Source organism: Candoia aspera, chromosome 3, assembly GCF_035149785.1.
Source record: "Candoia aspera isolate rCanAsp1 chromosome 3, rCanAsp1.hap2, whole genome shotgun sequence".
Classification (NCBI taxonomy): domain Eukaryota; kingdom Metazoa; phylum Chordata; class Lepidosauria; order Squamata; family Boidae; genus Candoia; species Candoia aspera.
This window is the reverse complement of record NC_086155.1, coordinates 110038729-110055128: the sequence shown is the minus strand read 5'-3', so window position 1 is coordinate 110055128 and position 16400 is coordinate 110038729. Positions and strand designations below refer to the sequence as shown.

Sequence of the window (16400 nt, the reverse complement as noted above, 5' to 3'; positions counted from 1 at the left end):
TACCAGAAGTTTTATTTCGAGTATTTTGTTGTTTAGCTTTTCAACATTCAAAAATTAGGTCACATTAAAGCAGCCTATTAGCTGCATACTACACATCATCTTTTTTGGACACTGGGGCAAGGGAGAGGGTGTTGGAGGAATCCATTCAAATTTCTATTCGTGGTTTTGTCTATATCAATAGTGTCAAGGCTTCTTCTTTTATATTTCTTGTCTTGTATTGTTATATGTACTGCTGGTTGATAATTCAGACTGTATGATTGGTTACTACATAGAGGACTCTAAAAGCTATTTTTATTTTTGCACCATTATTTTTATACGCCATTGTTTTCAACATCCCACTTTTCTACTCCCAAAGTTTTATTTTTCTCACAAAAAGATACAGGACCAGTTTCAGAGCTTCATTAATGTGCCAGACTAACATTCTCCTACTCCATCTTGTCACATAAACTTCTTCCCTAGTGGAGTAATTAGAGTACTTTGGGGTTATGCATAAAAGTGGCAGTTCAGAAGAACATGTTTATAGTTTCAACCTGTCCTGAGTCACAGGGACACATCCATAGTGGATATGGTATCTTTTTGTACCTTCCAGCCAGAAGTGCTGAGGAGAGAACATTACATTGGGCTAAGGCAATGGCCCTTCTCTGTGTGAGATACAGAGCTGGTGCCATAGTGTATCTCAGGCTATCTCCCATGGGAAACTGAGTGGTATTATCAGCTTCAGTTTGACAGTCTATGTCAAACAAGCATTGCTTGAGTATGGCTGTTGCTTGGTCATAGCCCAGAAATAATAACGAAGTGGGAGAAAGTTCTAGGAATGAGAGCTTGGAGGTGTGTGTTTCTAGAATGTAGCTGAAACTGGTACAGCCTACATTACTGCATGCTCTGATATTCCATTTAAGATTTTCTCTCTATTGTATCAGAAATCAAACTGAAAACAGACTTTTTGCACATTGCATTCAAAGGCTGCTTAAAGATACTTCCAAGAAAGTTTCTAACCCTTATTCAGGCAGTACCCACAATTACAAAAAAGAGGGAAATGCTAACTGCCACAGAAATATCTGGTGTTAGGAACAACAACAACAACATAAACTAGCAAGCTATTGAGTCTTATCAAGAAGGGGACATTGGGACCAGAAGTGATTCATTTTCGTTTTTATTATTTTTTTACAAAGTAATGATAAAAATTACATGAGTGAAATGTTTAAAGATATCTCAAGGAATCACCAGAATGGATGTTGCCTAGGCTCTGGAGGTCCAGCCAAGATGCTGGAAAGCTGAGTAAACAGTGGTCCCTGCCAAACAAAGAAGTGCAACAGAACCAAGGACTCCATGATTTCGTTTATCAGGATCTATAAAGGTAAGATAGAACATGCACATGGCTTATTAATGCAAATAGAAACATTACCAACTAACAAGCCAAATATATTTGTTGAAATGAGTTTTTTTTCAATTGCCCAATAAGATCTCCTGGATGCTTCAAGGAAGCTGTTCTCATCTCTAAATGACAGAAGGGCGTCCCTCACAGAAATAAGGTGATACTCATTTCTATGACATTACAATCTATCTTGAACAACCTTCTCAATGTCAGTTTTGCTATGTGGCTCTCTTACTAATTTGTAATTCTTGCATGCTTTCTATTCATGGCACATGCTTTCCAATTTTAAACAAAGGGCTAGGTATCAGCATAGCCTTTTCATTTCATAAAGCACTGTTTCTCCAAACACTAGTCCCATCAGGAGTGTCACTTTTTACACTTTCTATAGTTTACGTAAGTAAGGTGCTGCTTTTACTGCAGACAAATTGGGAAGCTCATCCAGCTTCACCTATTCCATTTTTCCTTGATTTCAGAATGTTCTCCAGAGAACATGCAGGGGTTTCTTTGTGGCTAACTGTACAAGAAAAAGCTAAGCAACTCGGCATTCAAATAAACACATTCAACTTTTCCTTCTGTCAGTTTTTTCTAAACATGGGTTTTTATTCTAGTCCTTAGGGAATACTAGCAGATGGACTTCATTCACAGATAATACTATGCTTGCTTTTGGTGATGTGCAAAATTATCACTTAGCATTATGGAGAGATAAGCCCAATACCTTATTATCCTTGGCTTCAAATGTTCTATGTGAATACAGTCTATATACATTGATGATGTAGTGTAAGCCAGATTTTTAAGCACAATTTGCTAGATAAACTAAGAACAAGCTAGAGTCATCCTGGATTCACAAAATGCATTCAGCCACATTAAAAAATACATACCTTAGCAATATATATGAGAGCTGATATTACATGTGAATTTGGCCATGTTGATTTTAACAATAAAATCTTTTAAAAATTTAAAATAATGCTTTGGCACAATCTGTGAATTCAGCCTCAGTTTACAGATAAAGTCATAGTGGTCTAGGTAAATTAATTCCAGGTGTATTTTTTCTCTGTTTCTTTCCCTTTTCTAGGGAAAATATAGGAGGAGCAGAAAAAAAACCCCGAGAATAAACTATAACTATGAGGTAAGACTAATCTTGGTAAAACAACCCAGATTTTGTAAAACAGTATATGGAAGTCAAGAGAATCAGGGTACAGAGTTCAGAAACAAACCCAGTCAGATGGAAACCACTTTGCAAATAATGACTAGATTGTAGCTCTCACTACAAGGACTCACCCCCTGTGTAATAGCCGTAAGCATAGAGCATTCTTCCAATTATCCATGCTACACCAAGTCCTGTAGCAACACGCTAGAAAGGAAGAATAGTTATCGCACATGGAAAGGATGTTTACAATTAAATGGACAGTTAGCCACTAGAATTAAGATTTACACTGTGGAAGAATCATTCTGGAAAGATGTGGTCACATCAGTCAAAAAAGTAAAGAGAGACAGTAACAAAATATAAAGTTTACTCCATTATTTCATTTGCTCCAGATTCCTTTTAGCACCCTGTACTGGGCAAGTGCAAAAACTATCAAGTGACATGATCAGTCCAATTAAACTTGCTATCATTTATCCTGTATAACTCTTACCCTTTTATCCTTTCCCTTCAACTTTTCTCTTTATCAAGTTACATTGTGAACTCCTTTGCTAAAGTAAATTCACACTGATGGTTGAGATGATTATTGATAAAAGAGCAAATCCACTGGTTAGAATGATCAACTTTTCCCAGTCTGATACATGTCCCTAAGATGTGTTGGCTATAGCTGTCCTCAGCCTCAACCCAAAATATTTATTTCATAGACAATATTCCAGATTCTTAAAAATGCAGTTTTACTAAATACTAGATTGAAGTGAAAGGCTAAGAAAGCTATGAAAATTGAAGATTGCATGGGGGATATCAAAGAATAGTAGTCAAGCAGATAAATGGCTCATAATACACATCCTTCAAACTACCAGTAACAACTTCCTTTTTTTGGAGAAGTTATACTAATTTCTTTCTACTTATTTTCTTTGCAATGTAGGAGGTAAGAGCCTTTAAAAAAAAACAATTTGAAATTCAGGATGCAAAGTCTTATACTGATGCCAGATTCTGATACTGTATGTAAGTTGGATGGTTTGGATATATAGCATTAATTTGAGAGGAAGAGTAGGCACAGGGAGACTACTCCCTCTTGTTTTACAAGAATGCTTTAAGAGGTATTATTGGGCTAGAAAAGATTTGCCAACTTCCATTGAACAAGTTGCTATTGTATCCACATCTAAATATTGTTCTTACCGGGTAATAGATCCCACTGATTCCAAGAAAGAACAGGAAGGAGGGATACGTTTCCAAGCTAAAGACACAATTTTTTTTAAGCACAGTTTATTAACAGGTTTTACTCTTTTACATCCAACCAAACATTATGTTCTGCTATCCCCCAATACCTTTAGCTTGCTTGCAATCAGAGCAGCAAAAACAAGTGGATATAACCCCATTCATCTTGCAATTTACTATTTTGCACTATGCTCTTTTGCACAATGTATTCTTGGTAGCGGTCTTCCCAAACAGGTGCTCTCCAGCTGTCTAGAATTACAACTCTCATCATGTGCAGACTTTAGAACCTATGGTTGTTTTGGGAGTTTTAATCAAACACACCTGGAAAGTACCCGGTTATAGAAAGCTAAATAGTAGGATCGATTCCCCACAAAGATTCATGGCACATTGTCAAGTATTGATGTAAAAGGGAAGAAAGGAATGATGAGACACACACAAAAGCTGTGCAGGGGACAAGGGGAGATAGAAGCCAATGGCAGGAAGTAGCAGCAGCCTCTCAGTCCTAAGGATTTGCAATTTCATTGTCTGTGACTTTTGCATAAGCCCTATATGCTGCAAATGCAGCTGCCTTTTCAAAAGGTTTTTTCAATGGCTGCATCCTCCAACATAGAAGCAAATGACCAAGAGCTGCATTTCATGATGTACAAGCACAGAGCAGGCAACATGACAGTCTGCCCTATTTTATGTCCTTAGGAGAAAAGATGTATCCCAAGTGCTGCATCAAAACAGACGGTATAGACTTCAGGCTTTCACAATTCCTCTCTAATGCACATGGTGGCACAAGTGGAATTCAAATGTGTTCCAAGCACCCAATCTGGAAGAAACTAGGAATCAGCACAATGTATTACAGACCACTCACGTGTTCTGGTGTGCCCTCTGGATACAGTTAAAGATGTGGCCATTTTCAGGGTCCGTACTATACATGTTTGGATACTATTGAGATAAAAAATCATAATCATATACATATATTTTACGTATAATACATTTGCTAAAGTACAGCCATATACAGTACATATCATATATATGGATCCAAAGGTTACAGTATATGGTACTGTAAGAGGTCATGGGTATGCTGCACTTGTTGGCACCTCCTGAAAGAAGCTGCCTCTTTTCTTAGACTCATACGGTAGACATGTGAACTGGCAAGCATATAGAGAGATTAAAATTAAAACATACATTAATATAACAAAATGAATAATAAAATCAAAATAACATTTATAAATAGTAAAATAATAAAACTAAAATAGCATTTATTTTTAATAAAATAAAATAACTAGGTATAAGATCATGCTTTTGCCTACTTTGTTATGGATGTGAAAACTGGATGTATGAGAAGCATAAAAATAGCACAGAATCATTGAATTGTGAAGTTGAAAGCAATCAAAAGTATCCAATGTCCAATGTTCTATAACGTGCAGTAAAACCAACCAACTCCATCTGTAAGAGCGGGCTGATCAACATTCTCTTCGAAACCTCCAGAAATGGAGAACTCACAACCTCCATTAATTGACCATTCTACCGTTGTACAGATCTTACCCTTAGGAAGTTTTTCCTTCTGTTTAAATAAAATCTAGATAGCTGCACTGATAATCATTATTTCTGGTTCTAACTTCTATGGCAATGGAAAGTATTTCCTGCCCATCTTCCCTATGGCACCTTGTTACAAATCTGAATGCTGATATCAGGTCTCCCCTCAGTCTTTCCTTCAATCTTTCTTCAAAGGTTGATCACACAAATAAATATTATTCAAACTCAACTTCTGTGACTACATGGAAATGTTTTTTTTTCTTCTTGCAACAATACATTAGTGGTTTGTCACTGCCTTCTCCCAAGATGTTTTTTGATTTCTCAATCTATTATTTATTTCAATTTCAATTTCAATTTATTGGCTGTCCAACTCCAATGGACTCTGGGTGGCATGTAAAACTAGAAAAAACAAACCAACATAAAAACAGCTAGAACATTAAATCAGATGGACAGCTCAGACTAAAATGATCTAGTAAACAACAAAATCAAAATAAAACAGGGGCCTTGGACAAGTAATAAACATTAACCCCAGGACTGGGACCAACACCAGGTTTTCAAAGCTTTCCAGAATCCTAGGAGAGAGGATGCCCTCTTTATCTCCAGGGGGATGCTGTTCCAGAGGATGGGGGCCACAACTTCTTCCTCGGTCCAAGATGATGTCAAACGGAGGGACCTGGAGCACACGCACTCTGCTGGAAAATGCTGGGTGGGCAGAAACAATTACAGGCAAGTGGTCTCTCTGATATCCAGACCCTACGCATACAGGGGTTTATAGGTAATAACCAGCACCTTGAATTGCACAAAGAAGCCAACTGGTAGCCAATGCAGCTCGTGGAGCAGTGGTGACACATGGGCACACCAATAGGTGGCCATTACTTCTTGTGCTGCTGCATTTTGAACAGCTGTAGCTTCCAGGTGGTCTCCAAGGGCAGCTGCTCCATGTACAGCACATTGCAAGAATCCAATTGTGAAGTGACCCAGGGCATGAGTAACTGTCTAGTTGCAGTCCTAGTATTTCATGGTCATCCAATTTCTAACCAGGGTGGACCTCTACTTTTTGGGAACTGTCCCAGCAAACTAGGTGGTGCCAGCTTGTTAGGCAGGTAATACATTGCAATAAATCCAAAAAGGTTATTAGAAGAATAACTGCTGCAACATACAGTTATCATACATACTTTGTAATCTGAGTTTCTAGTGACAATGGTAAATCCAAGAGTATCCCACATGATAAACCTAATTCTTTAGAAGTGAAATCTTGGTCAGAACAAAATGATATTACTCAACAAGAAAAAATGAACCTCCCACTAATTTGACTGACTTGTCTAGACTAAGCTATTGGCTCTCAGCAAGCACTAGGTCATATTAATTGGTTAATTTAAATGAGAAAAAAAAAAGAAGGAAAGAGTATCAGCTGTTTATACAGCTATCATAACTCTGGATAACTTCTCTTGATTACTTCCATGTTTTTCAACACCTACATGATACATTAAAATAAAGCCCTGAGAAACTATGAATTATAGGGCACAAAATCCCTAACATCACATTTAAGAACTGCCCATCTAACTATAAGTAAAATCTCTGCTTGCCAACTCAGGCCAAAGGATGCCATGGGTCATGGTACTGAAAACCACAGAGAGGTCCAAGAAAACTAATGAAGGCGTATACTGTACCCACTGCCATTGTTCCACCACATCAGTTTCTATTCTAAGACCTGAAACCTGAGGTGTACAGAACATTTCAGATTCTAGCCTCCTTGGAAGCATTCTGTCCAGGTTTTCTAATTTCACAAAAACAGCTGAAGGGTCCATTTCAAGAGCACACCTCCAGTTGAAACCAGAGTGAACTACATCCTGAGTATCAGTTTCTGACATAATTGGCTGGATTTGATGGACAACCACTCAAACCTTCTGCCCAGAAAAGGAAAGTTTCATCTACTGATATTTTGCCTTCCATCCAATTATCATATGCTTTACAGGATACAACTCAGGTTTTGTGAATACTACAGATTTCAAGGGGACGTGGAAATGTTGACTTTTCTTAGGTTTGCAACTGGCATGTGCTTGATGTTCTAGTACATACTTGGTGATGGTGGAAGCAGAAGAACACTTTGAAATAAGTCTGAGGATGTGTCAAAACTGAGAGCACGTAGGTAACAGTTCCTCCTCCTCCTCCTCCCATCTGCACTACTAAAAATCATGCCTAGAGATCAAATATTTTCCAATCCTACTCCAACTGTTGGCAGTTTGTAGGCTTCTGAGTCACTGTGTTAAAAGTTGGAGTAGGCACACTCTCTGGCTCTCTTCACAGTTGCAGCACCAAAGGAGTAGATCCTTGGGCAAAAAGTGTCCTTCCTTTCACTCCTGCCCCCCCAAGACTCCACAAAGGGGAGGGGATAATGGGCTACAAGTAGGAAAGACTTCTATCATCCATGGCATGAGCCATCTGTAAGAAAGTGTGCATCACCCTGGGGCACAGAAATGAAAACAGCCAATCCTAGAACTGATGTAAGGTGTTCCAAGGTTGGTACAAAGTACAGTTCCTTCATGACTGAGTAACAAATGTGAATTTGGCAATGCAGGCATGCCCTTCTCATCCAGAACACATGGTCCACCAAGGGTAGAATAAAGATTCTCTTTATTGGGCAGAACCCCCATAGTACAGCTGAAGCTAAATATAACTAGGCATAAACTAGGTCAGCCCACACAGAGGAATTGCTGCCCATGGGAACCCAGGCCCGCAACTAGGGTCTGTGTCACCTGGGGCAAACATGGATTCTGTGCCCATTTTGGTGTCCCCCAGTGCTCATTTTGATGCTCCCCCCAGTGCAGTGCCTGGGGCACATGCCCTGCTTGCTCCCCCCAGTTGCAGCCCTGTGGGAACCATTCTATCTCATGCAGCTGCTTCCATCGTTTTTTTTTTCTCCAGTGAAACTCTGACCTCTCCATTTCAAGCACTTCCTTCTGAGAGATACAAAGCTTACAGACCCCCTATCTTAGCTAACAGCAACTCTAATTTTCATTAGTTATTACAGGTAGTAATAACTTACAACCACAATTGGGACCAGAATTTCTATCGCTAAGCACTGCAGTCATAAAGCGAGACGTCACACAACTGCTTAGCGACGGAAATGCAGGCACTCATTGCCATTGTTAACCGAATTCCACCAGTTGCTAGCTGAGGACCCACCCCAATCCAAGCCATTCCGGGCTTGGTCCCTCCCAGACTCGAGCCTCTGTAAGGTAAGGGACTGCCTCCAACTCCCCTTAACCTACCTGTCTCCCCACCATCTCTGCCCTTTTGGCTGCCCTGCATCCTGCCTTGGGGGCAGCAAGCAGCCCAGAATTGTGTGGCTCTGGGCTGCAAAAAGCCCCTGAACCGCAGCACAGCGTGAAGCGACAGCTGCCCCGGCCAGCCTGTGGGCACTTCCAGCACGTGCTCTGCAGTGCACATTGGAAGCTGCTGGCTGTTCGTGAGACTGTCTTCCTCCTCCTGCAAAGTGCTTTTTGCAAAATGTTTTTTTCCTCCTGCAAAGAATTCCTCCACAAAGCTCTCCTGCAAAACTCTCCAGGGCACAAGAAATGCCCACAGACTCTGCAGAGGCACTTCTGGCATGCACTCTGCAGCACACGTTGGAAGCTGCTGGCCATTTGTGAGGCTTTTTCCTCAGGAGGAAGGCAGCCTCACAAACGGCCAGTAGCTTTCAACATGCGCTGCAGAGTGCATGCCAGAATTGCCTATAGACTCTCCCTCTTTGGTTCTGGGGCTGCTTGCCACCCTGCAAGGCAGGGTGCAGGGCAGCCAAAAGGGCAGAGATGGGGGGGAGATAGGCGGGTGGGGGAAGCTGAAGCCCCCCTATGGTCGTTAGTATGGTTGGGCTGCCAAGCATCTGAATTTTGATCATGTGATCATCAGGGGCACTGCAATGGCTGTAACTTTAGGGACCAGTCGTAAGTCCAGTTTTTCATCATAATTGCAACTTTGAATGGTTGCTGAACAAATGGTTGTAAGTTGAGGACTACCTATGGTAATTGGGACCAGCAACTCCATTGCTAAGCAATGCGGTTGTAAAGTGTAACATCATGTGATTGCCATTTGTGACCTCCAGATGGCTTCCCAATTGAATTTGCTTGTTGGAAGCTGACAGGGAAGGTCCAAACGGCAATCATATGGCCACAGGACACTGCAACTGTTGTGACAGCCTGTGGCCAAGTGCCCAAATCACGATCACATGAACGCAGGGACACTGCAATGGCTGCAACTACAAGGAATAGTCATAAGTCCCCCTCATTCAGTGCCATTTTAACTCTGAATGGTTGCTGAATGAGTGGTTGTTCAACAAGGACTACCTGTACAAGATTAGAAATAAAAACCTCCAGAATTCAGCCTTAGCATTTTTCACCACAGCAGTTACGTTAGCAGCTGCATCAAGCAAGGTTATGGACTTTCAGCCACTGTGCCCCTTTTAAAAATAAAAACAGAATACCAGTATAGATCTAAAAATTCATATATAAAAATTCAATTCATTAAAAAAACTATATATAATGAAATAGCACTTGTGGCTGCCTTCCAAATTACAACAGTACCACAGTAAAATTTCCTTAAGTGTGAATGCCTGATATAAGGAGAAGCCAAAGGGTGCTATCTGGCACCAGAGAAGCTCCTGACTGTAACCAGTCCCAGAGCAGTAATTTGCTTTAAAGGTGCCACAGACCCACCAACATTCCTTAACATCCCATTATTACAGCCTATCAAAAAGAATTTCTTAAATTTCAGTCCATTAAAATCCATTTCAACTTACACCAAAGAGTTGGGGTTTTGGGTATCTCTTTATTGCCACTAACTGACTGTATGGATTTCTGCAGCTCAAATCTAGTAGTCCTATTTGCTTTATCTTTCAAAACTGTAAGTAACATGGATCCAATTTATTGGTGCGTACTCTTCTTAAACTAAGGTCATGTTAGAGGGTTAGGGCCCCCTGTATAAGAATCAGGTTGACAGACTACCAAGGACTGGGCTCCGAATTCTCTCCCCTCATCCATTCCTTAGTATCTTTACATGGTCATGGAAAACAAATTTGCTTCATTTGGCTTTTCTGTGAAAGTTTTTTACGCTGGCTACTTGCTTTATCTCCTGTTTACTTTGTTTTATTATATAATCTTTTGATTACTATTTTTGAAAAACTGCTGTTTCCTGAAAGGTGAGGCCCAATATTTTACATAATTCAAATTGAAGAAGCATTCATCACATTTCTACATACACACATTTCCTCTTGGGAAATGCTATAGTTTCTGCCTCTAGAAATAGCTATTAAGTAGGGGAATTCTGGGAAGATCACCCATGCTCACCTCCACATGATATTTCTTGCGTGCATTCCCCACATTTACTGCAAGGTGTGTTATCAAGACAAAACTGGCAGCACCAGTGAGAATCACATAGCCATATTCTTTCGAGAAAACCACCATCCTGGCACTGTGAAGGAAGTTAAAAGAAATAAGTTAGTCCAAGCCCCTCTGATATACAGTAGGTAACAGTATATTATTACCTGACATAAACAGGTAATAATTATATTTTCTTTCCCCCAACAGAGGACATCCAAACAAAAAGATATAAAAAATAAACGTAAAGAGTAAAGTGAGAGGAAGATCACAATAGAGGCCGGCTTCTACAGATTAGCACTTCTGAAGCATGTTCTTGGCCCCATCACTGTCAAATCCAACATATTTTTCCCAAAACTGAAATAACTTAAAACTTCCTAGAGAAAGTTTTAAAGGCACCACAAGAAAACAAAAACAAATAAGGCAGCTTTGGGCTCACATTCACATTTCTTCAGTGTAGCTTCATCACATTTCCTATAGAAGAAAATGTATTTTAAATCTTTTAAGAACTTCAGCAGATTGAAAGCATACCACCTTCAGCACTGGGAAGCTGAGAGTTCCTTCTATTAACACCACTAGTTTTTAAAAGAAAAATTCAACACAGGTAGTTCTTGCTTAACAACCAGTCTTACGACTGTTCAAAGTTATGACAGCCTTGGAAAGGGTGCTTTATGGCCCATAAAGCGCTTCCAGCTGTTGTGAAGGGTCATGCCACCCCCCAGTGTGATCGCATTTTGGGTGCTTGGCAACCAGCTCACATGTGCGACTGGTTGCCAAGCGCCCCATGATCATGTGATCGCCATTTACTATCTTCTCTGCCGGCTTCCCTAGAAAGTCAAAGGGAAGCCAGCAGGGAAGGTTGCAAGCAGAGGGGAAGGGAAACCCTTTGGCAGGCTGCAGGAATGGAGTTCACATCCTGAAGATTTCTGCTTCATTCCTGCAGCCCCATGAAGGATTTCCCCTCTGTGCAGAGAGAGGGGAAACCATTCCGCAGGCAGCTTTTTCGGTCCTTCCACTTAACAACCCGGGAGATCCTTAACAACCGCAACCAGGAGTGCTGGGATTGCAGATGTTGAGCAAAGCAGTCACATGGGCATCTCACTTAATGACCAATTCACTCAACGACTGAGATTCTGGTCCTAATTGTGGTCGTTAATCAAGGACTACTTGTAGGGTAAATAGTTGTAAATTTCATCCAGGATGTTTTTTTTTTTTTTTGACTTCTCAATCTAACCTGAAGTTGGCTTTTCCTGGGGAGCTCCTTTCTAACTATTACCTAGAGCCAACCTGCTTAGGTATCACCTGCTGGACATTCAGATATCTACATCAGAATAAATTCCAATGAATTTTGTGTGTTTTGTTTTCAAGCAAAATATGTTTAGATTGTACTGAAAGTAAATGAGCGCATAACATCAGTGTAAAGTCACAGGGAAGTGTGAATTATTCTACAACTACAGTTTAGCATGATATGAACCAAGTCAGAGAATATAACTGCTTTCCACGAGACTATCTAGGGATTTTTATCCAAAGCTTCTCTTGCATTTGGTGTTCTCATATTCATGGCTTTTGTTGTTTCTCCTGACTATCTAGCTAGAATGATGAACTACAGAGTAGTAGGGGATTGAAATAGCTGAATGCCTTAGAAAACAAGCACTCTTTTTCTAAAAAATACAAGATGATCTTCCCTTTAAAAGTAAGTGTACAGTATAAGCAAACCCTATGCTGGCAAACTGTCCCCAAATGATTACTAAAAAAAATGCTAACTTTGTAATCACTCTGAATGCATTAAGGTTTGATGACAATGTCCAAGTCCTTCATGAACTAAAAAATGAAGACAGGCTATTGCAAACCTCTCCAATTTGCAGGATTCAGCCATAGTTCCAAACTATTGTTCCAATTCATCTGCCATTCATAATTTTCAGGTCCCTACATAAAGCCAGCAAGCTACTGCATTCAAACTTATGCAGAATGAATATACGGTATAAGTTCTAGTATTTGCTGATACAACACTTAAAGCTGAATTCTTGCTGTACATGAAGTTGCATTTTTATACTATGTGAGCAAAGGCACAAAAGGTCTTCCACATGTGGGATGAGACTGAATTTTCCTCAAGCTCTCTCTCTTCCCAAAATCCACAAATCCCACCATGCCCTAGCAGCAGTAACCACAACCACCAAATAAATTCAGTAAAACCAGAGTAAATCCTCGAGCTTGAAATATTGCAAAGGGAGAAAACCTCTGCGGGAACACTGCAGGCAGCTAATGTTTCCTACATCTTCTGTGTTTTCTTTTCAATATCCTAGTAACTAAGTAAGTTCTCCTTTGCATTGTATCCAAGTATGACCAAATTCACAGTCTGGGTACAGAAACACTGATTAAGAAGGAAAACATAGCAAGTTGCTCTCCCTCTGTATAAAGCCGCACCAAAAAACAATTCAAGTGGCAAACACACAGAAGCTGCTCTCTACAGCCCAGCCTCCTCTTATTTTCATAGTTTGGACTTTAAACTCTATCATGGTCTTGCCCTCTGCTCCCTTGTTTATCTTATTTATTTATCTTATTTATCTTCTGTGCTTACTTATTTATCTTATTCATCTTCTGTGGTTCCATACCACACAAAAACAGAATCGTGAAGGCTGAGTACTACAGAACTTTAGGCCCATCTTTTTTTTTTCAGTCTGGGAGTTCCTAAAACTCTATAAAGGCTTGGAGTTACTTTCTGTGGAGAAGTCTAACTTCACTGTAGATCTGCTAAAAGCCAGGCACTTTCCTCACATAATTAGAAGTGTGAGCTATGGCTCTTCAGATACTGTTGAACTAAGACTCCTAGCAGCCCAGCCAGCAAATACAATGATGAGGAATGCCAGGAGTTTAATTGTTGTTCTTTAACCATTAAACGATCCCACCTGGTGGCTGGAGTAGTTAATTGCAACTCAACATTTGGAGGGCCATAGATTGTTAGCATTCCTGTAGTATGTTTTAAAAAAAATTAAAAATATTTTTTTAAAAATTTAATTGATTTAAAAAGAATTAATTAAAAAAAGACCAACAACTATGCTTGCAGCGTACTGTCTGAATTAGCCTTGGCCTGCAAAGAGAACTGTAATAAATAACCAACCGCAGATTTATCCTGCAGACTATCGTCTCCTGCATTCCAACAGCACACTTGCTATATGGAATTAACTGAGTCCTCAACGATCATACGGCACAGCTATAAGCTAGCCACATGAGTTGAAAAGCTCAGTGATTGGCATGTTTGTGGCTCGGTGGAAGGCAGAACTTAATGCCAACCAAGGAAGTGAATCCAACCACCACCATTCATTTGTGCAGATTGTTTCTCCAGATTTTTTTTTTAACCCGTTCAATCGTGTCCGATTTTTGGAGACCGATTCTCCGAGATTTCTCCATCTAGGTTTTATCTTTTCCACAGATTTAACAGAAGTCACAAGCCACAAAACAGCTACAGTACAACCAAGCTCCAAAGCCGAGAGTTAAGAGAGGAGCAATTTGGCCCCAAACAATGCACTAAGTCTCTTTCCAGCATCCTCAAGCGTAGTGGTTTTGGAGGGAGAGGAATTAGCAACGACGATGTCTACAATTTGTGAGACACAGCCGAACTGTGGTTCACGCTGCATTCTCACAAAACGCTAGGTTAAAATACGGTTGGCTAGCTGTTCAGCGCGTTTTGAAAGCCCAGCCACGGAATAGTCGGGAGAAGTGAAAGCGCCCCCTGACTTCCCGCGGAAGATTTTTGCAGAGAGCAGGTAGAGCTAAGGTCTGCAAGGACGATTCCACTGTAAATTCCAACGGCTCAGCCGCCTCAGCCTCAAATGTCCACTGCACAACCAAGGTATGGCAAGGAGCAACTTTTCCCCGGAGAAGAACAGGCAAAGCAGAAAGCAAAACAAGCTTGTTTACTACGATCTGCGGCCAAGTCCCCCACCCGCGGCCTTCGAAAAGGCTCATTCCCTCCAAGCGGGCAGGCGGCCCCACACAGCCCCAACTCACCCTTCCCCGCGAGATAGTTCGGAACTAGGCGAGCTGCGCGGAATCCCCGCCCCTCAGCCGAATCTCCCTGCTCTGTTGGCGCGGAGCCAGGACCCGCCCACGCCCGGGCGGACCTGGAACGGCTCCGCCCCGGGCAGAAAGAGGTTCCTGCAGGCGGCGCGGGACGTTCTTGCGTCTCCGATGTTCGTCCAGATTTGCGCTATGGAAAGTCAGACTGGCGCTCTCTGCTGCCACCTACTGATGTCCGCTTTTTTGCAGCCCTGACATGGTAGCCGTATTGCTGGTGGCTTTCCAATATTGCAAACGGTGGTAAAATGGACGGCGTGGAAACAGGTTCTCGTAATTCTTTGTACGTAACGCTCCGATTTAACATATGTAGAATTTTAGCTCTATCCCTTTTCCAGTTAAGAAAGGAATGATGGGCTATTGCATTCCACTTGTGATAGTATAAAGGCAGAATTAACCTCTGGCCTGTTTCAGCGTAGTCTCTTTTACCTGCTGTTCTTTCACTTCTTTGGGTATGTAGCGATTGAGCCTCATCTGTGTGTAGCGTATTTGCCTCATCAGATGCATCTTGCACTACATCTCCGATACTGTATCCTGTTACGAAAGGGGCGGAGTTCCACGATGCAGGATGTACATGTAGGTACGTTCACGTGCAAACAACGGTGTAAGATGAAGCAGTTACACAAATAAATTAATTATAAAATTAAGTTCATATATATGTTGATATTTTTGAGCTGCTATCTTGCCTTAAAAAAAGCAAAAACTCTGTATAACATCTGTATAACCCAGAGGGATTAGAGTTTCTGCATTGAAATCCAAACACTTAAGGTTTAAACTATTTTATGCGTTTAAATAAATTCCCTGGAACATCTAAATACTTCAGAATCCCATACAGTATTCCTTTCAACCCAGTCTGGTTACATTTCTAGCCCTATTAGTGGCTTAATGTTGCTTAGTTGGTATACTAGGCAATGAGATGTGATACTCCCACGATGGTTGCTTATTTTTCCTCCTACCAGCCAGGCTGCTGGTCTGATCACCCTTCCATTCATTCTGTACACCAGGAGTACTTTGCCCCCTTATTATTTTGGCCTCAGAGGATGCAGAGTTCCTACTAGGATGCTGGAATATTGCAGGAAACCAGTGCTGAAATGTTCAGCCTGTTTACTACAGTTTGAGTGGTTCCCTAAAAATAGGTGTGTTTAAGCTCATTTAGAGTTATATTTTACCACCTGCAAAAATTGTTCTACTAAAAATCATTACTTTGCTGATGAATTTCAGTGGCAGAATCACATGGCTGTTGGACTATAACACAGAGTAAGGGTTCAACAAATAGAGCCACACTAAATAAGTTTTTACTAACCCAGTGGGAATTCTATTCCTAGATTTTCTTGTGCCACATTAAACTTTGCCTTTTTGAAAGAAATGAATTTCTGGAAAATTTTATCTTAATCACATAAACTTCAAATCTTACAGAGAAAAAAAAGCAAATTTGAGCATTGTTAGGGCTGTGAACTCCGCTGTGCAGCTGTCTCCATGCTGATGTGCAGAATATTCTGTTTCAAACATCTATGTACTGGCTTCAGATGTATGCTTGTATTGACACACCAAAAGTCAGGGATTATTCAACTCCTACCTTTCTGACAAGGGACGCGGTGGCGCTGCGGGTTAAACCGCTGAGCTGCCGATCGGAAGGTCGGCGGTTCGAAACCGCGCGGCGGGGTGAGCTCCCGTTGCTCGTCCCAGCTCC

The 16400-nt window shown here is 40.9% G+C and overlaps 1 protein-coding gene across 2 annotated transcripts; it reads right to left on the bottom strand.

Moving 5' to 3' along the window:
- Positions 1 to 1137: 1137 nt before the first annotated feature.
- On the bottom strand, positions 1138 to 14675 carry MGST3 (microsomal glutathione S-transferase 3). 2 transcript variants are annotated; one of them, XM_063298563.1, is made up of 6 exons: positions 14645 to 14675; positions 10607 to 10730; positions 4594 to 4667; positions 3696 to 3753; positions 2654 to 2726; positions 1138 to 1349 (listed from the first exon to the last, which is right to left on the bottom strand). In XM_063298563.1, the coding sequence occupies exons 2-6, from the start codon at positions 10721 to 10723 to the stop codon at positions 1240 to 1242; spliced, it is 432 nt and encodes a 143-aa protein (XP_063154633.1). In that variant the 5' UTR covers positions 10724 to 10730; positions 14645 to 14675; the 3' UTR covers positions 1138 to 1239. The 2 variants fall into 2 exon arrangements, with proteins under 2 accessions (XP_063154633.1, XP_063154632.1); XM_063298562.1 differs by lacking the exon at positions 14645 to 14675 and adding an exon at positions 11871 to 11938 and having other exon boundaries at positions 10607 to 10724.
- Between the last annotated feature and the right edge of the window lie 1725 nt (positions 14676 to 16400).

What these genes read in the sequence shown, in the direction of transcription:
- MGST3 (XM_063298563.1), bottom strand. Translation starts at nt 10,723, where the DNA reads ATGGTGGTTTTCTCGAAAGAATATGGCTATGTGATTCTCACTGGTGCT. An exon ending in TCAGTGGGATCTATTACCCG is followed by an intron (nt 2,727 to 3,695) that starts GTAAGAACAATA and finishes CTTCCTTTCTAG; the next exon opens with CGTGTTGCTACAGGACTTGG. An exon ending in TTACGGCTATTACACAGGGG is followed by an intron (nt 1,350 to 2,653) that starts GTGAGTCCTTGT and finishes TTACCTTTATAG; the next exon opens with ATCCTGATAAACGAAATCAT.